This window comes from Leucopleurus acutus (genome assembly GCF_964270905.1).
Source record: "Leucopleurus acutus genome assembly, chromosome: 7".
Taxonomy (NCBI): domain Eukaryota; kingdom Metazoa; phylum Chordata; class Mammalia; order Artiodactyla; family Delphinidae; genus Leucopleurus; species Leucopleurus acutus.
The window spans coordinates 69,576,123-69,590,809 of NC_139150.1; the positions used below are offsets into that span (position 1 = coordinate 69,576,123).

The 14,687-nt window shown below is 36.1% G+C and overlaps 1 protein-coding gene across 4 annotated transcripts in view; it reads left to right on the forward strand.

Moving 5' to 3' along the window:
• FOCAD (focadhesin) overlaps positions 1–14,687 on the forward strand; it is a 310,232-nt gene that overhangs the window by 104,430 nt on the left and 191,115 nt on the right. For 3 of the 4 annotated variants that reach the window (XM_082843135.1, XM_082843136.1, XM_082843138.1), the window contains one exon: positions 3,948–4,205. In XM_082843135.1, the coding sequence (XP_082699261.1) occupies positions 3,948–4,205 (258 nt within the window). Of the gene's footprint in view, positions 1–3,947; positions 4,206–14,687 lie in introns of those variants that run through there. The other variant, XM_082843137.1, reaches the window with a different exon arrangement.

Sequence of the window (14,687 nt, forward strand, 5' to 3'; positions counted from 1 at the left end):
TAAAGTGAATCAGTTATACATATGTCCCCATATCTCTTCCCTCTTGCATCTCCCTCCCTCCCACCCTCCCTATCCCACCCCTCTAGGTGGTCACAAAGCACCGAGCTGATCTCCCTGTGCTATGCTGCTGCTTGCTACTAGCTATTTTACGTTTAGTAGTGTATATATGTCCATGCAACTCTCTCACTTTGTCCCAGCTTACCCTTCCGCACCCCGTATCCTCAAGTCCATTCTCTAGTAGGTCTGCATCTGTATTCCCATCTTGCCCTTAGGTTCTTCATGACCTTTTTTTGTAGATTCCATATATATGTGTTAGCATATGGTATTTGTTTTTCTCTTTCTGACTTACTTCACTCTGTATGAAAGACTCTAGGTCCATCCACCTCACTACAAATACCTGTTTTGTTCCTTTTTATGGCTGAGTATTATTCCATTGTATATATGTGTCACATCTTCTTTATCCATTCATCTGTTGATGGACACTTAGCTTGCTTCCATATCCTGGCTATTGTAAATAGAGCTGCAATGAACATTTTGGTACACGACTCTTTTTGAATTATGGTTTTCTCAGGGTGTATGCCCAGTAGTGGGGTTGCTGAGTCCTATGGTAGTTCTATTTCTATTTTTTTAGGGAATATCCATACTGTTCCATAGTGGCTGTATCAATTTACATTCCCACCAACAGTGCAAGAGGGTTCCCTGTTCTCCACACCCTCTCCAGCATTTATTGTTTGTAGATTTTTTGATGATGGCCATTCTGACTGGTGTGAGGTGATACCTCATTGTAGTTTTGACTTGCATTTCTCTAATGATTAATGATGTTGAGCATTCTTTCATGTGTCTGTTGGCAATCTGTATATCTTCTTTGGAGAAATGTCTATTTAGGTCTTCTGCCCAATTTTGGATTGGGTTGTTTGTTTTTGGATATTAAGCTGCATGAGCTGCTTGTAAATTTTGGAGATTAATCCTTTGTCAGTTGCTTCATTTGCAAATATTTTCTCCCATTCTGAGGGTTGTCTTTTTTTTTTTTTTCGGTACACGGGCCTCTCACTGTTGTGGCCTCTCCCGTTGTGGAGCACAGGCTCCAGACGCGCAGGCTCAGCGGCCATGGCTCACGGGACTAGCCGTTCTGCGGCATGTGGGATCTTCCCGGACCAGGGCACGAACCCGTGTCCCCTCCATCGGCAGGCAGACTCTCAACCACTGCGCCACCAGGGAAGCCCCCTGAGGGTTGTCTTTTCATATTAGGTTTTTAAAAAGTAAAGGTTCGCAAGTATTTCACGTCTGAAGATGATTTGCAACCAGTTAATATTCAGTTAAATGTTATTTTTCTGTGTTTTCTTCTCTCTTATTTTTTTTATTGAGATATAGTTCACCTGACATGAACCTCTCTTTTATTTTTAAACACCTACTTTCTCCTCTAAAACACAGGGCCTACCAGCACTTTCACAGGTCCTCCCCCAGGCGGTGGGGCTAGGATTTGGTAGCTGGTGCTGAGAGAAAACCTTTGGTGGCACCTTTGCCCTGGGACTGTGCCAGTGGCAGCTGTCACTCAATGGGACAGAGAGGCCGTTCTGTGATCTCTTATTTAACATTGTGCCTTTCTCCTCTCCTCATTGTTCTACCTTAGGAAAACAAGCAAACAAAAAACAGAGCCTAAACCTGGACTAATACTTTAAGCAAAGTAGGATTACTTTTCTGTTTCACTATGTTTACTCTGTGATGTTGCTGCTTTTGACTCGAGTTATGGTTCATGGTGATTTCCAATTATTTTCTCTTATACTCATATCCAGCAATTTTATTTTTCTCTCCTAAAGATGACAAGGATAATATTTTTCTTTCCTCTGCAACTTTAGGCACTGTGCTAGTGCTTTGTGGATACTATCTCATTATCAACTTCAATAATTTTGGCAGGAAGGTAGGCATTAGTTCCATATTACAAATGAGGAAAGTAAGGCTCAGAGAGTTTGCGTAACAGCTGATAGCTGGCATGGCTGCGCTAAAGTCCTGGTCTTTTAAATCTCAAGTCCAATGCTATTTGTCATTAGGCTAAAGAAATTGACTCTCGTCTTTAATGAATTCCATCTTCTTGGGAAAAAAATTCTTAGACAGGGTTATAATAAATTAGGTATCATTTAATTTTAAAAATTTATGATTTTTAAAATAGTAATACATTAAAATGGTAAGAATTATAAATGGTATACAATGAGAAGTCTCTTTCTCACCTGTGATTCTGTTTGTCCAGTTTCCACACTCTTAAGATAGAAAATGAAGATTAGTAGCTATTAATTTCTTCTATATTTGTCTAAATACTTTTCTTTGTGTGTGTGTGTGTGTATGTATACACACACATATATATGCAAATACAAATATACGGTCTCTGTGCTTTCCTTTAAAAAATTAATTAGTAGCATTTCAGGCACACTATATGTATCTTTTGTTTTTCTGTGTGAGATCTTTTCCTATCAGTAAAGATAGAGCTTCCCTGTATGTTTTTATCCTGGCAGTTACTTTCAAATAAAGGTTATCTTCATTCTTAAGCATATACTTGAAATAACTAAACACCTATGTTCTCAGAAAAACTTTTACAGCAATATTCCTAGCAACATTATTTATAATAGCCAAAAAGTGGAAACAACCCCAGTGTCAATTAACTGATGAGTGGATAAACAAAATATGGTATATCCATACAGTGGAATATTATTTGATAATGAAAAGAAATGAAGTATTGTTATCAGACACAACATGTATGAACCTTGAGAATATGCTAAGTAAAAGAAGCCAGTCACAAAAAACCACATATTGTGTGGCTCCTACTATATGAAATGGTCAGAATAGAAACAGAAAGTAGATTAATGGTTGCCTGGGCCTGTGGGTCAGAAGGAATAAAGAGGGACGTTAATGGGCACAGGGTTTCCTTTTGAGGTAATGAAAAATGTTCTAAAGTTAGCTGGTGATGATGGTTACACAATTCTATGAATTACTAAAATTCACTGAGTTATAAACTTTAAAAGTCTGGATTTTATGACGTGAATTATATCTCAATAAAGTTGTTATTAAAAAGTTTTATAAGGCTTAACTTTTACTTCTCATCCTTTCAACTGTTATTCTTATCCATGTAAGTCAGTCTCCAATAACAGGATAGTTATAATCTAGAAATTTCTAATTTGTCTCATTGTACTCTAAATGAATTGAATTATTTTTTGAGCAGGCAATATCTAATTCCTCATTAATGTCTGTGGCTTCTCCTGGGCCATTCGGACACACAGCTCACATTGGCAGAGTTCTATCCAGTCTCTGACTCTGACTGCACCACTTGACTTCCATGAGGAGTCATTCCTCAGATTGACTTAAGTATAACATCTTCTTCGGGTTTCATTTCAATTTAGAGCTGTCAGGCTATTTCTTCTTGCAGGAGTTATTCACAATTATTAATGAATTTCCAGGCTCCAGCTGAACCAACTCTGTTCCTATCAACAGACTGTCTGTTACAAAAATGAATTGTCCTCGGTCCAAATCTGCCATCTGCCCCGAGTTGCCTCTTACTGGGCCCTGGAGCTGGGCAAATACAGTGTTTTTTTTCTATCTTCCCTCTCACTGGTGAATACTTCGTAAGTGGTAATGGCTTTTCCCAAACTCTGTTGCTTCTGGGTTTTTATATTGACTCTTTTTTTTTTTCTGCCTTAACTTGGAGCAAATGGTAAACATGAGGAAAATTGGTAAACTATTCTAGAGATCCACCTGACAGCTATTTTCTTTTTGTGTAATCCCAGTAGCTTAAATATGTGCAGAGAGGTTTTGGGCAGGAATGGAAAATTTTGTATTCATTTTGTTGGAAGGATTGATTTCTTACAATGAAATATAAAAAATAAATGAATGTCAGAAATGTATTCCTGACGGATAGATTATCTCATTTATTCATGCCTTTTTTTGTGTTTACTTTTCAGCTCTCCTACAAGCTTGTGTTCCCTATAACCAGCATGTATGGTTCAATATTTACAGCCTGGAGGATCCTTGAAGTAATGAGAGAAGAGTCTGCGATAAGTGACTGGTTAGCTTCCGTAGAGTCATTGCTCCCTATTACCACAGCGATCCCTGTGCATGTTTTTCTTCTGCTGGCTTACCTCCTTGTTGAAGATAAAGGACGAAATCTTCGTCAGATACTGAAGGTCACTACAGAATTTGCCCAAGCTGATTCCTCTCAGGTAAAGCATGAAAATAATGGAGCAGTAATGGGGGTAAAGCTTAATATTGGAATTGTAGATTATTCTTTCATTGTGGATAATTTTTATCAGAGTTTTAGAGTACAGGTTGCTTTTTTTTTTTTGCTATCTTTATTTTCCCATTTTTTTCTTTTTTCTCTTTACTCTGAGTTGATGTCTACTTCATAATGCACATGTTTCTTTAATGAAAGACACTTCGAAAGAGAATCTACACCTGATGCTAATCTGTTATTTTTGTTATTGATGGATTTGCTAATTTGTAATGCTTTCATTAACTCTTGCACCCTATTCCAAGATGCATATCCCTTAGTTCTCATATCAGTCTTTTAAGGTGGAAAAATTAATTAATTCAGAATAAATGGGCCTGTATAATAGGAATTAATCTCTTTTTAACTTCTTGCAATTTGATCGTATTTTTATTCAGTCATTTAATAAACAAAAAAAAATAGTGGATCGTTGTTTTATATGGTACTGATTAACATGCTAATCATGTACCATATAAAACATACTGATCAGTACCGTATAAAACAACATGTTACAGATATGTTGTTTAATAAACATATTAAACTTACTAAAGATAAATAATCATTTTTCCTATCTGCACAATTCTTGGAGTATAATAATAAGATAACCATCAGACATTATTAATAAAACTCCCCCCCCCCCCCGCCTTTTAAACTAACCATATATTTAGCATAGATATCTGTAATTCTTTTTCTATTGGATAGAATCTCTAGAATGCATTTCCTGTTAAGGGAAGGATTTCCTAACCAAGTAGAAGGATTTCCTAACCAAGTAGTATGGCATTTTTATTATCTTCTCTATCTTAGTGTCTGTGCTTGTGTTCTTTATCAAGCATGGTGAAGAAAAAGTCCATCTCTTTATGGAGTGTTCCTATAGGAAAAAAATTTGGTGAAGGTGGGATAAATATGTTTTCCTAGATAATGAAGTTAATGTATTTGCAATTCCTTTTTGTCCCCAACTTGTCACGCTCATTCCGTTTTGTCAGGTAAACAACTGCTATCTCACAAAAGTTTTCCCTCTGACTAGATTTCTCTGTCTGATTCTGCAAGTGGATCCGTAATGTAGTCAGAGTACCTTTGTCTCACATAACGTGAAACACTTCAGCTTGCTTCCTACTTTATTTCTCCCTTCAGCTTCTGTAACAATCCTAATTCTACCAAATGCTTTTTATCACTGTTGACACCTTGTAGGATTATCTCTTTAGAATAGTTAATGCACAGGTAATGCCTGGAGATTATCTGAGGAAGTCATACCGTAGGTTACCTGACCTATGTTTGCCACTGGTGTAGAACATGTGTTATAGCAATGTATGTATTGATACTTAGGAAATGCATTTAGTCTTTGAAATTCTAGGGTGATCCAGGATCCTTGTAAACACTTTTCATGTGTGCCATGAAATGGAAAAAGTTGGGAAGCACTGGGGTGACCATCCCGGTTCATTTATTTATTCAATAAATGTTTATTAAGAAGCAGTGCTATAAATTAAAGTCAATGTTACACATCTGTTGATAATTTCTAGGAAGTTTTTAAAGAAGTGAGTAAAAACACCCCGTGTAATTTTGCTTGTTAAGGTGAATGGTAGGGTAAAATGTTGAAATGTAGTTACCCAAACTCATGCAGAAGCAAAGGCAATATAATTAATAAGAACTTACAGGTGGAGTTGTTTAAGTCTTTTGAAAAGGATAAAGGAAGACTAGAAGTAGGAGGTAGTGTTCTTCACTTTTCCTTATGAAGTGACCATATCATATCATTTCTCTGGCTTTTAGCTACAAGGTAAAGCAGCCTGAAGAAGAGGATTGAATATTGTGAAAAAGCAATTCTCTAATTGTAACTGCTTGGTGTAGATTCAATTAGATGAGTTAGGGTTGAGATCTATTATTGGAGGAGTGTTTTCTGTTTCTTTCATTAAGTTGACATGACTGCATGAAATGTATTGTTTCATGTGCGTTTGTCCTTTCTTACCTTATAAAAAGGTATATTATGTTTAAGCAATCATTGGCTCAAATTCATGGAGGAGTCAATACTAAAGAAAAGTCTTAGACTACTAATAAGCAGATACTAAGTAAATTGGTATGTAAGAATAGGAATTTAGAAGCTGTCTTCTAACTCTGTTTTGGTGGTCACTTAACCTCTTATATAGAGTTCACTGGCCTGCAGTATTGTGTTTGTGTGACACCATAATTTATTGTAAGAATTCTACTCTTAAGACCTTGTGAGAGAAAATATTTGAAAAGTTTGAAAGAGATGTGCCATATTTGAAGTGTGTTTAGTGTGATTATATTATTATTCATTCTAAGATACTAATAGAAATTATTTTTGATAGTACTTATTCATAGTAATGCAAGTTATCAATATCAACTAACACTTTTAGTGTTAATAATGATAAGAAAATATACTTCTTTAAAAATATAATTATTCTTCTTACTTATCAGGTACTTTGATGGATCCCCTTCCCCAGTGAGTTTTCATCCTTAGTCCCTCACCATATTCCCCTGTGGCATGAGTTTTTGTTGGGTTTAATACATGGGCCATGGAAGTCTAATGGAGCTAGATAGTCTGAAGGGAACTTGGCCTTGTGAGTACCATTTTAGAGTTAACTGGATACAGATGATGGTGTTAAAATAACTAGATAGTTACTCAAGGCCACAGCAATAAATTGATACTTGAAAAAAATAGTAAGGAACTTTTTTTTTCCATATCTAGAAATGCTGTCAGCAGTTACTGATAATCCATATAGTCTTCTTATCCAGACATCATGAGACTTAATTTGCAGAAGATACAAGCTCAGGTCAGGCAGCTCTTAGTAAAAATTAAGTGCCTTTTCTTTCTTGGAAGGAATGTCTTAGAGTGTTCTGGGGAGAGATCCAAGAATGAGCATCCTGTGTGAATTCCCATGGAAGTTGTGAAAGTTTTTAAACACATTGATTTAGTTTAGAGAGAGATTTTCGTATCATAGTCTGTGCTTATAATATATGGGAACGCCATCTAATTCCTAAATTAGTGTTTTTTTCTGGAAATTGCAGATGATGGATTCATGTGCTTTTTGGTTATGTTTATATAACGGTTCCTGCCTTTCTGATACTGTGAGTAATGGTTTTTTCCCCACAGTTTGATGTAAATCATTCATGCTGCCTTCAGAGATGCCTGAATGACGGTTGAAGCACATGGCTTCATGGCTCATAAACAGTAACGTCCTGTTGGGCTTATTGTTTCTTCTTCAGAGAGCTATTTCCTAACTCTGTGATTTGTCCAGATCTGGTCACATCTAGTTTGAAATCAGTGGTAGTGAATATAAACATAGGCTCTAATAAGGGATAATGTGAACCCCAGGCTTAAATAAGGACATTTTCTAAATTTTAATTGAATGGTTTTTTAAAGGGCAATATCAAATCATATTTTGAACCCTTATTAAATGATTGACTAATCTATGAAACATGATTGTGGACAGTTTGGAAATGTCTGAGACTGATAACAGCCTCCTTAAGAAGAGGTTAATAACCCTTAATCAACACATGTTGATTGATTTCCCATCTCCCCTTTCAGGTGAGCCCAGCACAGCGACAGCTCACTAATTAAGAACCACGTCTGGCTCTGTGACCTGCACTGTGTGCCTCTATAGAAACTTAACTGGTGATAGCACCAGTTCTGTACCACTTTCCTCAACCCATTCCATATACCTGATTGTATCTTGCTTCTAATACTCTCAGCGAGAAAACTTACTTTTTCTTCCTCTCTTCCTAACCCTCATTTCCCTTTTGGAGTTTATGTTTAGTTCTTTGCCACCTCTGACCTTGGTTTCCAGTAATATCCCACCCATATTCCTTCTGGCAGCCTCAGGTAAACTTTTCTCTGTGTCTTCGTGGGACTCCCCTGCCTTCCCCCCAGTTCCCCACATTATTACTCTGGCCCCTGGCCCCTTGAGAAGAAAGGGATACTATTCACCTCTTAAAACCTTCTCTAATATCTATTGGCTTAGCTATATTATATTAGCTATATCATTGGCTAATTATTACATAATATTTAATATATTAAATATATAATTGTTATAATAACCACTTATTATATTAGCTATATTATTAACTATAGCTTCCCTCTAGCTATCGGAATTGACATTTCTCCATCTGAAGCATTATATCCTAGAGAATAATAGAGGTGTTGGAGGAGGAGGCTACTTTTCACATAGATAAGTGATTCGGCAAAAGACTATAGGTTATTAAATGCTTAATAGTATGTCATATAAATAGATGTAGAGAGAACACCTGACAACAGATTATATTCTCTTTTGGAAATCCAGGCTGCTTGTTAGTGGTTTTAAAACCTAAGAAAATATGTTTTCTTTCTGTTTCTACCTATATTGTTAAGAGTTTACGGCAAGATTAAATACTTAGGCATCTGAATTGAACATTAACCACGAAGATGAGTAATTTTTAGATAGGCTGAGATGGTTTAAAGTAAAATCTTACAATAGCTTAGTATTTCAACTTCAGTGGAAGAACTCTAACTGCTACATGTAAGGCATAACAGTTTCTTTTTGACTAGTTTATAAAATGGAATATGCCAAAGAGGAAAAGTTTATAAACTTTGACTTTAGAGAACCACAAGTTCCTTCCTTAAAATCTACTCTCACCGAGGAGCTTATCAAATTAAGTTTTGTGAAACCCAATGCCTCTTTTAAATCCTTGGTACTTGCTTGCTTTTCTCTTGTTTGGAATTGGGGATAGAGCTGTGTCTTTTTGTTTGTCTTATTTTGTTTTTGCTTGCATTTACAACTCGGAGGACTTTTACTTCCCTTTTACCTTTTGGTTGTTAAGTCTCACTAAAGGTCTTACTTAATGGGAACAATTGCAGTCTTTGATAATTTTATCTTATCCTTTGTAATGTTTTCAGGGCTTTTTTTTTTTTTTGTCCATTTGTGAAGGTGTACACATGTTTGAGCCATTTAAATCACTTATGGGGATAGGTTCATGGCCCATGACTTGCTGGTCTTTTAAAAGTCATATATTATCAAATAGTAAAAAGTTGACTTTCAGGGCAGAATCCTGTGATAGTTCTACTCTGGGTCATAAGCCATATTTTAACATGGAAAATGAATAGGAAATGTGTGAAATTTAATGGTCTGCAAGTTACTGCTGTGAGAAAAGGAGAAAATATATTCTATAAAGGAACTTGCACAAAGAGTCCTTGGACACTTTGCACTCTGTTCTATTGTCACCGAGTTCTATGAATTGCTACCCCCTGAAGTCAGTCGGCTTCCTGTGTTCTTCATACCAGCAAAAAGAAGCCAGAATGTACAGTACTTTTAATAAAGAGCTTTACAGATAAGAAATGCTGTACTACTATTCCCTTGCAGCCATAGCATTGATTATGCCTAGAGCAAAATTGGGACGAGCCTGTCAGCATGAAACAATTAGGCAAAGAGAAGCACAGACGAAAATACAGGGTCAAGTATCTATTCCATCCTGTGGCAATATGTTTATTTCTTCTTTATAAACCCAACATAGATATCTATAGAATAAAATGTTTTTAACTGGCATTTGAACCTTTTTATATTTTTTTCAGTTTTTTGCATGAAGCCTTGAGTTTATACTCAGGGAAGCAGTCCTATGTCAATTTTTTACCTTTCTTGAGTTCCTGAGGGCTAATATTGGGCTGAGTTTATTCTGAGAAGTCAACAGAGTATAAATTGCTTAAAAGTTCAACCCTAGATCACTGTGATACTCACTAGCTTACTCATATAATGAAACAGAAGCCATTTGTCTTGTGTCACTGAACACTGAGTAACAGAAAGGATGGGGGTGGGTTTGGTGAGAATGGGGCCTAGAAGTGCATTTAGAACAGCAGAGTCTCTTTGCTCCCAGTTGAATATCAGTTAGCAGTAGCTTTGTCTTCAGATTAAAACGTGCTTGGAATGGGCTTCTGGTGTTGCTGAAGGACTCAGAGGGGAACAAATTTTGTGGTAACTTTGAATTTTGTAAAAGGCATGAGGAATTCTTCTCAAGGGGAAAAACACAAAGTCCACCATTGCCAGAATAAAATTTTTATTTGGTCAGAGGGCAGGGAAGGAAAAAGGGGTGTTGGTCCCCTGCCTACTTGTATCATGGCCAGACACCCCAAAGTGGAGCTGTCAGTGGACATCCCTTACCATTTATTCTTCAGCCCTTCCATAGTCAATCCTTCAATTCAGAGGAGAGTCTTAATCAAGGAAACATTTCTTTATATCTACAGAAGCAACCCATGTCAGCTCTCTCCAATGAGTTTTGCCTTGATTCATCAATAAAAATGGATAATCAGGGCTCATCAGACTTTTAAGAAAATTTAACAGCATGACTAACCAGAGCATCTCTTTCCAGAAGAAGAACTTGGGGCGCAGAGAATAATATAAAAACAATCCAGTACCTATGAGATGTTGGCAAGATAGTGTATGTTTTTGTATTGTATATAAGATACTGCTGTGATGAAGAAATTCAAGAGCAAGAGACTTTAGAAATTAAAAACTTACGTACGTAAATAGAGGCTGGATTAGTGATTTATAGAATAGCCAACTAAATATTTCAGAATATAGAAAAAATATGAAAACTGAACAAGTTAAGACATTGAAGGTCAATCTTGGAGTTCTAACATCTTTCTATAGGAATTTCAATTGGAGAAAACTGAAGAGAAAATGAAGGAGAAAAACTTAAAATATGACAGAAAACTATTTCCTAAGCTCAAAAAAGACACAAAGATATAGATTGTTAGGACCCTCTGAAAGCCACATAGCACAAGTGAGAATAGATCAATACCTATATCCATGCCCAGAACTTCAAGAATAAAGAAAACATCAAAAGAGATTTTAGAGAAGAATTGGAAAAGATGAAGTCATTTAAAATTGGATTGACCTTAGATTTTTTATAGCAGCCCACTGGGTACTGGAATACATTGGTATATTGTCTTCCAATTTCTTGAGGAAAGTCACTTTGAACCCAGAATATTCCTTTCCATCATTCTACTTTTTACAAGTGATGGTAATAAAGGCTTTTTCTGATGGGCAATAATTCAAGAACATTTCTTGGTTACTGATTTTATGGGGGGAAAAGCCCCTCAAGAATGTGTTCTAGCAAAACTGAAAACGAATCCAAGAAAGTATAGAGAAGAGATGTTAAAAGGTGATCAAAATATCCAGTAAATATTACTTTAAATTAACCATAATTGTTTGTATAAACTATGAAAAATAACTACCTGGAACAAAGTCCAAGCTTTAAAGCATGGGAAGTGGTCGGAGTAGGTAGTGGGAATGTGGTGGTGCGAAGAGTGAGAACATGCTAAGTAAGAGTGGAATTTTGTTTTTAAACTGAGTATTTTTTGATGTTAGTAGAAAAATAAGTTTAAATATGTATTTAAACCTTTATTAGTAACTAAAGGTGATTTATAACTTCCAAATAATATAACAAAAGGAAAACAATTTTTTAAAAAACCTAAAAAAGATGGCAAATATTAACATAAAATAAGATGGTAGGAATAATTCCAAATATTCCAGTTACCACAATTACTGTGAATGAATTAAATTCCCTTATCAAAAAAAAAAAAGGCTCATAATACTACCCAAAGCAATCTACAGATGTAATGCAATTTCTATCAGAATACCCATGACAGGGCTTCCCTGGTGGCGCAGTGGTTGAGTCTGCCTGCCGACGCAGGGGACACGGGTTCGTGCCCCAGTCCAGGAAGATCCCACATGCCGCGGAGCGGCTGGGCCCGTGAGCCATGACCACTGAGCCTGCGCATCTGGAGCCTGCGCTCCGCAACGGGAGAGGCCACAACAGTGAGAGGCCCGCGTATCACAAAAAAAAAAAAACCCAAAAAACATAAAACCAAAAAATACCCATGACATTTTTTACAGAACTTGACCAAATAACCCTAAAATTTATATGGAACCACAAAAGACCCAGAATTGCCAAAGCAATCCTGAAGAAAAAGAACAAAGCTGGAGGCATAACCCTTCCAGATTTCAGACTATACTATAAAGCTGCAGTAATCAAAACAACATGATACTGGCACAAAAACATCCATAGAAAACAAACAAAGCAGAAATATAGATCAATGGAACAGAATAGAAAGTCCAGAAGTAGACCCACACACCTATGGTCAATTAATCGACAACAAAGAAGGCAGGAATATACAATGGAGAAAAGACAGTCTCTTCAAAAAGTGGTGTTGGGGAAGCTGGACAGCTACTTGTAAGTCCATGAAATTAGAACACTCCCTCACACAAGATACAAAAATACATTCAAAATAGTTTAAAGACCTAAGTATAAGACGCGACACCATAAAACTCCTAGGAGAAAACATAGGCAAAACATCTTCTGACATAAATAATAGCAATATTTTCTTAGATCATTTTCTTAGATCAGTCTCCTAAGGCAAAAGAAATAAAAGCAAAAATAAATGAGTGGGGCCTAATCAAATTTAAAAGCTTTTGAACAGCAAATGAAACCATCAACAAAATGAAAAAGCCTACAGAATGGGAGAAAAAATTTGCAAATGATGTGACCAATAAGGAGTTAATATCCAAAATATATAAGCAGCACAGACAACTCAATATTGAAAAAAACTGAACAACCCAGTCAGGAAATGGGCAGACGACCTAAATAAACATTTCTCCAAAGAAGACATACAGATGGCCAACAGGCACATGAAAAGATGCTCAGCATCAGGTAATTATTAGAGAAATGAAAATCAAAACCTCAAGGAGGTATCACCTCATACCTGTCAGAATTGTTATTATTAAAAAGTCTACAAATAACAAATGCTGGAGAGGGTGTGGAGAAAAGGGAACCCTCTTGCACTGTTGGTGGAAATGTAAATTGATGAAGCCACTATGGAAAACAGTATGGAGGTTCCTTAAGAAAATAAAAATAGAGCTACCATATGATCCAGCAATCCCACTCCTGGTTATATATTTGTAAAAGATGAAAACTAATTTGAAAATGTATGTGCACCCCAATGTTCATAGCAGCACTATTTATGATGGCCAAGACATGGAAGCAACCCATGTGCTTATCAACAGATGATTTGCTTAAGAAGATGAGGTATATATACAGAATGGACTATTACCAAGCCATAATAAAGAATGAAATATTGCCATTCACAGCAACACGGATGGGCCTAGAGAATATTATACTTAGTGAAGTAAGTCAGAGGAAAACAAATACTGTATCATATCACTTATATTTGGAATCTAAAGAAAAAAAACAAATGGAATCTATATACAAGACAGAAACAGATTCACAGATATAGAAAATAAACTTATGGTTACCAAATGGGAGAGCAGGGGGAGGGATAAATTAGGAGTATGGGATTAACAAACTACTATACATAAAATAGGTAAGTAACAAGGATTTACTGTATAGCACAGGGAACTGTACTCTATATCTTGTAATAACCTATACTGGAAAATAATCTGAAAAATACGTATGTATAACTGAATTACTCTGCTCTACACCTGAAACTAACACAATATTGTAAATCAGCTATACTTCAGTTAAAAAAATAAAGGCTCATATTATTAAAAAACACAATTCTGGGGCTTCCCAGGTGGCGCAGTGGTTGAGAGTCCGCCTGCCGATGCAGGGGACACGGGTTCGTGCCCCGGTCCGGGAAGATCCCACATGCCGTGCAGCGGCTGGGCCTGTGAGCCATGGCCGCTGAGCCTGCGTGTCCGGAGCCTGTGCTCTGCAACGGGAGAGGCCACAACAGTGAGAGGCCCGCGTACCGCCCAAAAAAAAAAAAAAAAAAAAAAAAAAAAACACAATTCTGTACTTTTTCTAAGAGACAAACCTTGAAACAAGTGACAGTTGAAAATGAAAGAGTGAAAATGAAAAGCTAGGTAGATCATTAAGAAAGCATAAGATGTGGTAATATTATCATCCAAGATAGATGATATAGAATCCAAGGTAAAAAGCCTTACACAAGATGAAGAGGAGTATTTTATACTGACAAATGGTAGAATCTCAAGTCAAATTTTATTTAGAAGCAGTTCCATTGAAATTAGGAAAAGTATGTCTGATGTCAATTTTACTATTTTTCTGGAGGTTCTGGCCATTGTTAATTCATGAAAAAGAAATAAAAGTTATATATGTGTAATAAAATAAAAACCCAGAGCTCCTAATACTTACAGACAATTAGAAAATACTAGAGAATTTACTGAAAACTTTTGCTTTTAGATTAGACAAGAGAGTTCAATATGGTGGTCAGATATCAGATCAGTGTACAAAACCGATTGATTTTCTTTACAAAAACAATAAATAAGAACATATTGGCAGTATATGGGAGAGAGATAATTTGTAAATAGCATAAGAACTGTACCTTGAAATACTAGAAATGTTATAAAACGGTTTGATGTAATTTATAAAATTTTACTAAAACATATAATGACTTCTAGTACAATACTTTAAATGTAGA